Source organism: Musa acuminata, chromosome BXJ3-7 (genome assembly GCF_036884655.1).
Source record: "Musa acuminata AAA Group cultivar baxijiao chromosome BXJ3-7, Cavendish_Baxijiao_AAA, whole genome shotgun sequence".
Lineage (NCBI taxonomy): Eukaryota > Viridiplantae > Streptophyta > Magnoliopsida > Zingiberales > Musaceae > Musa > Musa acuminata.
In genome coordinates, this window is record NC_088355.1 from 1,000,672 (window position 1) to 1,012,954 (window position 12,283).

A 12,283-nucleotide genomic window follows, 5' to 3' on the forward strand; every position below is an offset into this window, starting at 1 on the left:
GGTCAAAAAGTAAAAACAGGGCAAAAAGAAAAAAAAAAAATTTTTAATCTCATTTTCTAGAAAAAAACATGTTTACAAAGTCTTTCTTTAGCTAGAAGTCAACAGTTACACTCAAAATCAAGGAAAATGATGAGAATAAGAAGACTAATGAGAAGAAGTGCTGTTCAAAGCCAATTTTTTTGTGAGTAACTAAAAAACTCACAAAAAAAATGGCACATATGACAATCATAGATAGATAGATAGAGAGAGAGAGAGAGAGAATCTTCATCATTTAGTGACGAAAAATATCGACTTATATTTTTATGAGCCATCAAACAACTTCACATTTAACCTTTTAGAACAAGAATGGGTAAAACAACTAAAACCCTAAGACAACATATTGCTTGGCCATTGAGTGGCAATGGCTATAGGTAGATCTTTGCATTGCTTTTATCACATGCGACGTCAAAGGTGGAATGTTAGGCATTGAAAGATGAATTCCACCCACTCAATATCCACTACTCGATTACATGTAGGAATCATAAATATATTGCTCCATCTTTTCCATCGATGCCATCCAAATTGTCATCGATGTTTCTCTTACCTACCCATCGACTGTTTGAATTGCTATGTATGATGACTTGGTGGCTACTTGCTTGCTTTTCATGAAATCCAACTTTCCGACATGGACACTTATCTTATCCTCTCTAAAGTAGTTAGTGCATGCTTAAGCATGGCCTTCACATTGCCAATGTGCCAAAACTAACATAAGGTTGTCAAAGAATCAATGACGACCCTTATCAAAGTCACTTTCAAATCGATGTCCCACATATGTGATGACTAAGACATGAATTGACATTAAACACATTAGGAAGGCTTTATTCTTTAATGTAGATGTTTATTTTCATAATTTAAATATTGGTTATCTAGATCACTAGTTATTTCTCAAAAAAATAATTTGATTGATGAGATTTCGTATAATATTTATGAGATTTGGTATGATAGATACTTATGATATTAATGAGATTGGTATTTAAATATTTTTTTCTTACGACGTATTGATTTGACTCTATAAGCGAAACCACCACCCGATAATATTTAAAAAAAAAAAAAAGAGATTCTTCGATCGAAAAAAAAATATTTCAGTTTACCATGATTCATCTTTTTATAAAATAATTTAGTAAGATGGTACTTTTTTCAAATTTCTTATAATAAAATTTATTTTAGTTATTCATAATGTTACTAATATTAAAAAAATATATAAATTTGTATCCATTATTCATGATATTAAGAATGAATTAGGCCTAACAATATGTATCATGCGCAAGCCCATTAAGTTCTTATATTCGAATACAAATTTAAGATGGGATGTGTTTGGGATTTGATTTGATTTGATATGGTTTAAAGAATGGTAAAAAACACGAGAATAACATTTTAGGTGTTTGGTTTAAAGAATGAGAAACATATTTAAAAACAGGTGTTGTTGACGCATTTGATTGTGACACAAAACACAAAGCATATGATCAAACATTTACTTTCCTAGGAAAGTAGGAATGTGCAATGAAACATGATGATGGTAATTAAAAGAAAAGAAAGCGCATGAAATATGCATGTAGGAATTGCCAAATGCTTTACTCGTGTATGGATGGCCAACTTAGGATCCATAATCTTTTAAAGTAAATTCGTTTTAAAGAGTTACGAGGGAAAAGAAATATCTTTTTTTATAAAAAATAATAAGAAGCGACACCCAATTAAAATTATACATTTTAAAAGAACTAAATATTTTGATTTTTTAATAAAAATATGTTATATGGGAAAGAAGAAGTAAAGCCATAAGCTTCCGATCAAAATAAAGATTTTGTTATATATATTAATAATAATAATATCCCGATTAATAATAATAATAATAATTTTAACTTAAATATTTTAATCAATAATTTGGGTCAAATAAAATTGATAAGCCAATTAACCGATTAAACCTGAGTGATGACATTTGGTATTTGAGTATGACGAAGGGTTCGAATAGAAAATGACTTAATGAATTTAGTGTTAAGTGAAAGTAAAATTTAGTGTTGCTATATGATATTCCATCTTGCTATTTACATCAATCTCGATACCTTTATATTTATTATTTTTATTATTATTATTTAAAATAAACACGTAAATATTCTCTGATAACTTATAGTTATGAAAACTAATATATAATTAATATGAAATGAAAGACCATATATTATTATCAACTTGACACTTATTCGGATATACCTTCGTTAGCCTGACACTCGATGTCTAGTCAAATACCACACACATCGATCGATCGAGTGATCGATATGATTAGCATAGTATTGTTAGTAATGCTTGAATCGTAAGATGATTTCTTGTATCCTAATAATGGATAATAATCTCATAAAACTATTTTAATGAATTAACTCTTTTATTTAAATCCAACGATTATTAAGATTCTACCATAGATATCTAATCAAACGTAGGATATTCTACTAAATCAACTTCTATCTTAACCTCAAATTAGGAGCGAGAGAGAGAGAGAGAGTGGATTGTTAGATCCAACGTGTTGGAGATCAGAACTTATTTTTGACAAATACATTATTATTGTGATAAATTACTATATCACAAATAAAAAGTCTCATGAATCATTACTAGCATATATGAGACAAAAAATGCATTCTAAAATATTAAACTATTAAATTATTACTTAAAAAACTTAATATATAGATAGTATCAGAGTCTTTAAATCTTCAGCAATATAGAATTATTCTATAATTCTTTTTAATGCTCCGATTGATGATGTCGTCATCCGTATAAACGGATCGGAAAGATCAGAACCCGCCATAGTCTCTGCGGAGCTCCGACAGGCGCCGCCACGTGCGCGCCGAGACGCCTGGGAGACTCACGGCGGTGTCCGGCGGCGTTGGGGATTTTGATGCACGCTGTCGTGTAGTGTAAGCGGAGTGGGGGCGGGGGGATTGGCCTTATCAACATGGTCATGGCCGTGCGGTGGGTCGGGTACCGTTTTCCGGCAGGTGTGCATGGGCAGGCCCCCACCTGCTCCGCCGCGCAGCGACCACCACGACCCGGGCGAGGACGCGGCAGTGGCCCACGTGCTCGGCGTCCGCCACGGCCGGGTGGACCGGCCAGTCGGTGGTCTGTCGGCCGTTGCCCGCCCATCGTGCGGTGGCTCCGCCGGCATGGACCAAAAGCCCAGACTCGGCTTGGCTTTTGCTCGCCCATGGATTCATGTGCACTCCACCCATCGTGTGGTCTGTGCGCGGGTGGGTGGGCGGTGCCGTGTCTCGCCGAGGCGGCCCCTTCTCACGGCCAACAGACCAGTGGTTGGGGATGCGTTGAGGTTCTACCAAGAGGAAAGGAACATTAGCTTGCATGGCTCGTTGATTCCTACCCTCTAACGAGACTGGTGTGATTCCTATGTCTCTCTACCTTCCGTTGACTTAAGGTCAACACCGCGTTGAAACACGGACTCATCAGCAAAGGTGTTGACAAGGATTACGTGGTGAAGACACTGCCCACAGTTCTTCCTTTCACACCTAATCGGACTCCCATGGAAAGATCCCAACATAAGAATTCATGAAGTGATATAGACACGAGTATTTTTGCCTCCTACAAAACGGACACTGTCGCTTGTGGAGTTTGGAGACACAGCATATGATCTCCCTTCTCTTCCGACGGGCTCCATGAGCCGACGAATTCAATGTCACCACGTGGTGTCCTCATGCGACCATCGACCACGTGGGCTCCCTCCAGGCGCGGAGTCTGCCTCCTCCCTGTCTCGCTTACCATATATAGCCCCTCATCCCTCTCTCCCCCCCCACCCCAACACAAACACGCAGGTCTCGGATCAAACACTTCGTCACATTCGCCCCCCCCCCCCCCCCCCCTCTCTCTCTCTCTCGCTCTCTTCATCTCCAAGCTTCGACAGCAGTAGCAGAGAAGGATATATGGCTTCTGCCACCACCGCCATGACTTCTACTCTGCAATTGCCGCCTAATCCCGTGAAGCTTACGAGGAAGCAGGCTTCTGCGACCACCACGAGAGTGCACTGCTCTGCCTCCTCCAACTCGCTGCTTAATTTGGCCACCAACGCTACCCCGGCATACTTCCCGATACCTTTTCACAAAGAGGCCGCGACTTCCGTCGCGAGCAAGTCCCGTCGGCCCGCGCAAAGCGGCGGGGACGACGGCGCAGCGAGGACCTCGTGGAACTTGCTCCAGTGGGTTGCCGCCGCGGCGCTGGACACAGTCGAGCAGGCGTTCGTGTCGAACGTGCTTGAGCGTGGTCACCCTTTGCCGAAGACTGCTGACCCCGCCGTCCAGATCGCCGGAAATTTTGCCCCCGTCGACGAGCGGCCGCCTTGTCATGGCCTCCCTGTCGAAGGCCGCATCCCGGTGTCAATCGATGGGGTGTACGTTCGCAACGGAGCGAATCCCCTGTTTGAACCGGTGGCCGGGCACCACTTCTTCGACGGCGACGGCATGGTGCACGCCGTCCGCCTCTGCAACGGCGCCGCCGCTTATTCCTGCCGGTACACTGAAACGGAGCGGCTCCGGCAGGAGCGCGCCATCGGGAAGCCCGTCTTCCCCAAGGCGATAGGCGAGCTCCACGGCCACTCGGGCGTGGCGCGCCTGCTGCTGTTCTACGCGCGGAGCCTGTTCGGCCTCGTCGACGGAAGCCGCGGGATGGGCGTCGCCAACGCCGGCCTCGTGTACTTCAACGACCGCCTCCTCGCCATGTCCGAGGACGACGTCCCCTACCACGTCCGCATCACTCCCTCCGGCGATCTCGAGACGGTCGAACGGTACGACTTCGGCGGCCAGCTTGGGTCATCCATGATTGCGCACCCGAAGCTCGACCCGGTCTCGCGAGAGCTCTTCGCGCTCAGCTACGACGTCATCCACAGGCCTTACCTCAAGTACTTCTACTTCTCCCCCGACGGAGAGAAGTCCGCCGACGTGGAGATCCCCCTGGAGCAGCCCACCATGACGCACGACTTCGCCATCACCGAGAACTACGTGGTGGTGCCGGACCAACAGGTGGTGTTCAAGCTGCAGGAGATGGTCCGGGGTGGCTCCCCCGTCGTCTACGACACGGCCAAGACCGCCCGCTTCGGCGTGCTGCCCAAGTACGCTGCCGACGCATCCGAGATGAGGTGGGTCGACGTGCCCGACTGCTTCTGCTTCCACCTGTGGAACGCGTGGGAGGAGCCGGCGACCGGCGAGGTGGTGGTGATAGGCTCCTGCATGACGCCGCCGGACTCCGTGTTCAACGAACGCGAGGAGAACCTCAGGAGCGTCCTCTCCGAGATCCGGCTCGATCTCCACACCGGGGAGTCCAGACGGCGCCCGATTTTGTCCCCGGCCGACCAAGTCAACCTCGAAGCCGGAACGGCGAACCGGAACATGCTGGGGAGGAAGACACGGTATGCCTATCTGGCCGTCGCCGAGCCATGGCCGAAGGTGTCCGGCTTCACCAAGATCGACCTGTTCACGGGAGAGACAAAGCAGTTCATCTTCGGCGACGGGCGGTACGGCGGCGAGCCCTACTTCGTGCCGAGCAACGACTCCGACGCATGCAGCGAGGACGACGGCTACGTGCTTACCTTCATGCATGACGAGGAGACGTTGGAGTCGGAGCTGCTGATAGTGAACGCGGCCAACATGCGGCTGGAGGCCACGGTGAAGCTGCCGTCGCGTGTTCCCTACGGCTTCCATGGCACCTTCATCACCTCAAGCGACTTGGAGTCACAGGCCTAGCAAGCGCACTTCTTCTTCTTCTCCTTCTTCTTCTTCTTCATCCCCGCCCACGGTTGGTGGGAGATATCTCCTCCCTCCCCTGCTGTTGCTTCTTCACATACATATTTGATGTACTCTCAGTTAGTGGTAGATAAGACATGAAAGAGAGAGAGAGAGAGAGAGAGAGAGAGAGGGAAGAGAGAAGCTCGGAGCTTCTGAGACTGTCGGTATAGTGTCAAGCTCAGCTGGTTTCTTCTGTCAAGCTCAGCTGGTTTCTTCTGTCATTGACTTGTCTCCTTTACCTTTTCTCCTTCGCAGACAACAGCAAACATACACCACTCGACCTGCTACCATAATTCCCCACACCAACATGCCCTTGTCCACCGTGTGAGGGATTCATACGTTGATATGTTTCCTCTGTTTTGGATGCTGTACTGGATGTATGCATGAGTGTCTACCGTTCCTGCACGCAATCCATTTCCTTTCTCTTACCTTCGCGAATGGAAAAGGACTCCGAGGAAGAGAACAGAAAACAACTGTTGCCTCCATGGCAACAACGGCGAGGCCTGCAGTGAGGATGGCATGGAGCTCTCTCTCTCTCTCTCTCTCTCTCTCTATCTGATGGTGGCCCTTATGGGCACAACCTGCCATATATAACACTGTGGAGAAACCATTTTCCCAGCCGACAATGAAGTGCCACCGACGCATGGTTGGTGACCTCCCCATATAGTAGGGGATTCCTCCTCGCAGAGATGGAAATGTGTCGCATTCATCACTGTAAATTACGTAAAAAGGAACATTCCTCGGAACCAATCTCCTCGTCTAACTTCAAATCCATGATCACAAACCGAAGCTGCCCGAAGATATTGCTTCTTCAAATCGACAGAGAAGTTCTAATCACCAGGATTCCTCTTTTGTTGTATGGTAGTTCATAGGTTTCGATCAACATTGCCTAATAATTTAGGCTTTTGGGATCTGTGCTAACCCAATGTTGAAGATGATATCAGAATACGCCATGAGCTTCTCATGTTTGGTTTAAAATATTTGTGCAACAGCCATCCGATCAAATCCTTAAAGTGATATGATGGAGATTTGAAATGTGATTATAAATTGAAGACATAGGGGACATGTAACTCTTTGGGTCACACGTTGATCACGATAGATCAGATTCTTGATGGATGTTATCCTGGGATCACTTATGTAGCCTTCATGTTGCATTTCTTTCTAAGAGCTTTCAAAGTCACTTACATCTCGTATGCAGGAAGCTACACGCAATGAATTGGATTGATTCTATTTTTAAAAAATAGAAATTAAAGAAAAAAAAGCAGTGACATGATAAGTAAGTGAAGCAATGCAAGTGAATTTTAACAATATTTGTTCTTCATTTTTTTTAAATCCTTAAAAATATAAAGAATACGAATGCTTTTATTACTTTGCTCCACTTTTCTTGTCATTTTTTTTTAAATATCCATTTTTAAAATTTAAAGAAGAAGAAGCCGTTAGACAAACATCACACAAAATGCTTAGGAATATAGATTTTGCATCCAAGTCTTACATCTTTCATCATTGAAAGAGGGAAAAAAAAAATAAAAAAGTGAATTAAAGCTTGAAATGTTGGATGATCAGCAAAATAATTATAAAATCATATGAATTTTATCAATATGTCTACCTTATAATTATCTACTCTCACTCAAATCTTATATCTTTTGAGGAAAAAAATCACGTACATAATCTTACTAGGTAAGATTATAACATCCTAATTAATTTCACATCAAAAATAAATAAGATTGAGATTAACCTCATATCACAAATGAATAAAATTAAAATTAACTTATAAAAATTTATTGAATGTATTACTATCAACTTCAGTTTAAATGACTAGTGACTTATGTCAAACACAAGTCGTGATAATAATCATGTCAATATAATTTTTAATTTTCAAAAATCACGTAAATGATTAAGATGAAACCTTCTCGCTAATATCGTAAAATGATTATGTCATTATAATTTCTAATTTTTTATTTTTAAAAATAAAAAAATTATTAGGTAGGGACATAAGATGCGAAACAACTATTAAAAAAAATTAAATAGCACACATGTCAATGTTGCACTTTTCATTAAGGTCCAGGTTCGAGGATTCTCTCCGATTATGATTTAAGACTTGTCGAACCAAGGTTCGATTCGAATTAGAATCAAACCGAATTAATCTTGAATCAAAATTGAATTAATCTGACGATTTCAAATCGAATCGGATCTGAATCTAGACAATTCAATTATGATTCCTAATTTTTTAAAATTAAAATAAATAATTCTAATTTAATTAACTGTCGAAATAAAAACCGAAATCATCGATCGTGGACGAGGGTACCTAGTTGCGTCTTCCTTGGATGAATATTCCCGGTTGCCATAAGAATGGGATCCATCAAACATATGACAGGATCATGACCTAGCTGTTTTCGATCCGACCCAATAGCTTCCTTTCTCATATTCCCAGTTCGCAAGGGAAAGCAGCAGAGGGTTGAGATGGGAGCAATAACGAGCGCGGTGGTGGCCATGGTGGTGGTGATCCTGGGGTGGATCACCATCGAGATCGCCTGCAAGCCCTGCCTCGAGCAGGGCCGCGAAGCCATCGACCGCGCCCTCGACCCCAACTACGATCCGGACTCCTCCCTCGTGTCCCAGAACCGCCCCACCGCCGCCACCGAAGAACCCCTCCTCGGCCCCGCCCCTTCCGCCACGCCCGCCTCGAGTATCAAGTGATCCGCGCCTCGCCTCTCCTTCTTGACCGGGTAACGTTGCCGATCGATCTTTGGATGACCGTCTTTGTACCCATCTGTTCTACATGTTTGTTGCCCCTTTTCTTTCTTCTCGAGGATTGACAGGCGTTCTGCCTAATGAATTATAATAGCTGGGTGTTGATCTATCTTCTTCTTCTTTTATCCTTACTTGTTCTCTATTCTGAATTTTATCTGTCACTATTTCCTATGAGTTTGTATTAAGAAACACGGTGTTGCTGGCGCACAAGCAAGAATCCAAGATTGTGTTTTTATTGTGTGGGTGCATCTCTTCGAAATCTTCTTTCTACTTTAGAAAACTATGTTAAAGACGAGATTCTTTTTCCTTGAAATCCATTTGGCATCACCAGGGTTCCCATTGGAGTGCCAAGGATTTCTATATCCCTATCAATCCATGGGTTTCATCTCTAAGGAGAAATTCCAGTGGTTAAGGCCCAGCATGTATGGTGAGCAATTATTTGGATAGATTTGTACCTGGAGCAGAACAAAGCACACCGCGGTCGGCACTCATCAACATCTTCAACCTTCCAAGGGTTTGTGCGCTGAGTTCTCGACCCATGTCATCCTCTCCAAGATCCAAGTTCCCTGTGTTTCAGATCCTGTTAGGATTTAGAACGGTCAAGCTGCAGCAGCTTACTCGAACTCGGCAGAGAAAGTCCACTGAGGAAGACATATTACTGGAGTTCTTGAGAAGCACAAAGCACCTAATGTTAAGAAGAGCATTAGCATGGAACAAGAAGCAATCCATAAACCCTAAACGACGAGGAGTTAATTGGTCAAAATGGAGAGTAATTATTGGTCAATCTAAGTTGATCAATAATTAGGAGTTAATAAGAGAACTTACAATAGAAGATTGATTTAAGTCAACCAGAAACGAACTTGGATGGAGCTTATCGGTAATGAAATATCATTAGATGGAACCTCTAATCATACATTTGGACCTTTTAAGATCAGTTGTTAGGAAAAGGCTCCAAAAAAATTGGTAGATGCATCAATCTTATGAACATATAAAACAACAAACTTCATACGAAGGAAAATGCAAACACTTCCATCTGTTCTCGTTGCATGAAAGACCGAGTGCAGTCCTGTAATCTGATAGAAAAACACATGTATCCATCTCTAGTTTAGGAAAAATGCATAACCTATTTATTTTCAATGTTTCATGACAGCTAGTTTAAAGAAAAACTGGAGATCTATGATCAGTAAGATAAGAGTGGTTTCTTCCAAATCTCAGAAAGACATTTTCATGGAAATTATGAAAATCGTACGACAAAGACAGGCTAAGAGTTTACCAAAACTGAAAATAGAATTTCATCTCAAAAGTGAAGATAAGGCCAAGTGCAGTACTCTATTTTAATAGAAAAACATCTCAAAATTCCGTCCCAAAATGAAGAGATGGTTCAAGTCACACAAGGAAAGAACTTTGGTCAGTAGCTTGTATATGACATGCTTATGGGTAGATTAGATGGATAAGGATTATCTGGAGGATAAGATAAAATTGGTTTTGTTCCAACTCTGAGAAAGACATTCCTAAGAGTTGGGCAAAAGTGAAGTTCAAATTCCATTCCAAAAGTGAAGATATGACTGAGTGAAGCACTCTATTTTAATAGAAAAACATGTAGCCAGGAAAATTGCATGACCTATTTATTTTCAATGTTTCATGACAGCTAGCTTAAAGAAGAAATGAAGAGATGGTTTAGACCGCACAAGCAGAAGGCTTTAGTCAGTAACTTATATATAACATTGCATTAGAAAGACAAAAAAACCCCCATTACATAAGGTTATGGGTCGAAAATAAGGGATTTTAGCAGGATTATGTTTGTTAACGATAAAGATAAGAATAGTTTTCTTCCAGCCCTTAGGCAGAATGACATACTTCTGGAAATCGACTACCTATGAGTTTCCCGGAAGTGAAGATAAAATTCCATTGTACATTCATCAGGAGAACTCTTCAGTCAAACAATCTCATCTTTTATTATTTGAAAAACAATAAGGCAAATAGACTAATCAATATTGTACGGCAATTGCTGGCACAATGATATATCAAAATCCAGTTGGAAAAGTAAAATACTAAAATTTTTTTGATCATGAATATGTTTCCATTGTCCAATTTTAGGATCCTAATCGTGTTTAATCTTTTCCTCACTCTGACCATATTAAGCATTTTCATCCCCTTTCTCTACCCATTAAATTCTAGCCCTGACCACCATTTGATGTGAATTTATTTTTAAGGGCCATACACTTATATTGTTGGAGAAAATTTAAAGTGAAAAAAAATCAACATTATCAATTTCAGTAACATCTTCAAAAGTTCAGTTGTCCAAAGCAAGTATGCAAAGCATGTATGTTTAGTGGAGTAGACTTGATCTAAGGTGTGGTTCTTCTGAACTCTTCTGAAAGACCAATGAAGAAAGGAAAAATAATATCATCCACTAGCATGAAGATTTATCTTTAAAAGATCAAGGAGTTTCATAGGTGAAACATCTTCACTGTCAACTATTCCTAAAACATTCTTGATGCTACTCTAAGCCTCCGGTAGATCTCTTATGGCAGGATTATGCTGCAGTACTTTTAGATATGATGTTATGAAAGGAGCACTCCAGCTAGAATTACTTGCAAAATATTAATGCCATCTGTGATCTAAGCAATTATATGAGAGTAACTCTAAAAGCACATACCTTACATAATATGACATGAAGCAAACATAATAACTCTAAGATAATTACTACAGAAAAAAAAATACATGTGGTACAACCACTCAACTCTACGAACGCATCCATTATATAATGTTAGGTATGATGTTATGAAAGGAGCCCTCTAATTAGAATTACTTGCAACATATTAGTGCTATCTATGATCTAAGCAATTACATGAGAGCAACTCTAAAAACACATCCATTTTATAATGTTATGAAAGGAGCCCTCCAATTAGAATTACTTGCAACATATTAATGCTATCGAGGATCTAAGCAATTATATAATATGTTTTTTTGAAAATTTTTGAAACTCTAAAAAAATTACTACAGAAAAAAAACGATGTAACCATTCAACTCACCAAGTTCAAGTTGGAGAAGGAATCCGACATAGGCACAGTGACCTCGAAGGCCTACAGCAACGAGAGCAGCAACCAGTGTGCGATTGCTCTGATCCCCAGTGAAGTCAGGGAGAGAGCCAACAATCTCCTTGTGCAACTGGGGAGGTAATACGGAGAGGGGTCTTCATCAGCCACCTAAACTGGTTTATAATGAGGTATCGCCCTTCAGTGACACATCGCCATTATCGCTGCAGAAACCGAGATTGGATATCCGAGCCAAGCCTCTTTTAGGGCGACGATATGCTGGAATCGAAACCCTGGATCAAGAAAATAAACTAGTCTGACCCTCGTTGAATAACAGAAAATGGCGGGTGGAAGGGGATGAGAAAGGGGAAATCACCGACCGGCTGGGGGGAGGGATTGAGCAGGGAAGGGACGGAAGCCGCCGTGAGGGTCGCGGATGGTGCATGCGGCTCTGCAAGCGGAGCAACCATCGCGGCGCGTGCCGATCGTCGCCATCTCGTTCGCCTCCTCCTCGCTCGCTTTGGCGCTGCCTTGGATGCGGTGATGGCAGCGGCGCGGAATATGTGATTTCGAATTTCACTCTATTTGAATGAAAATTCAACTATTTTTTAAAATATATTTTTAGTCCAAATTGCGATATGAATACTTTTCTATTCATTATATTCATTTAAAACTTGAATTATCATCATT

The 12,283-nt window shown here is 41.9% G+C and overlaps 2 protein-coding genes across 2 annotated transcripts; both read left to right on the forward strand.

Annotated features, from left to right (window-relative positions):
- The first annotated feature begins 3,897 nt into the window (after window positions 1-3,897).
- Window positions 3,898-6,429, forward strand: LOC103990944 (9-cis-epoxycarotenoid dioxygenase, chloroplastic-like). Its single transcript, XM_009410253.3, has one exon. It carries the CDS (start codon window positions 3,951-3,953, stop codon window positions 5,760-5,762), a length of 1,812 nt encoding a protein of 603 aa, XP_009408528.2. The 5' UTR covers window positions 3,898-3,950; the 3' UTR covers window positions 5,763-6,429.
- A 1,708-nt stretch (window positions 6,430-8,137) lies between these two features.
- On the forward strand, window positions 8,138-8,664 carry LOC103990943 (outer envelope membrane protein 7). Its single transcript, XM_009410252.3, has one exon. The coding sequence runs from the start codon at window positions 8,265-8,267 to the stop codon at window positions 8,499-8,501; it is 237 nt and encodes a 78-aa protein (XP_009408527.2). The 5' UTR covers window positions 8,138-8,264; the 3' UTR covers window positions 8,502-8,664.
- Window positions 8,665-12,283: the final 3,619 nt, after the last annotated feature.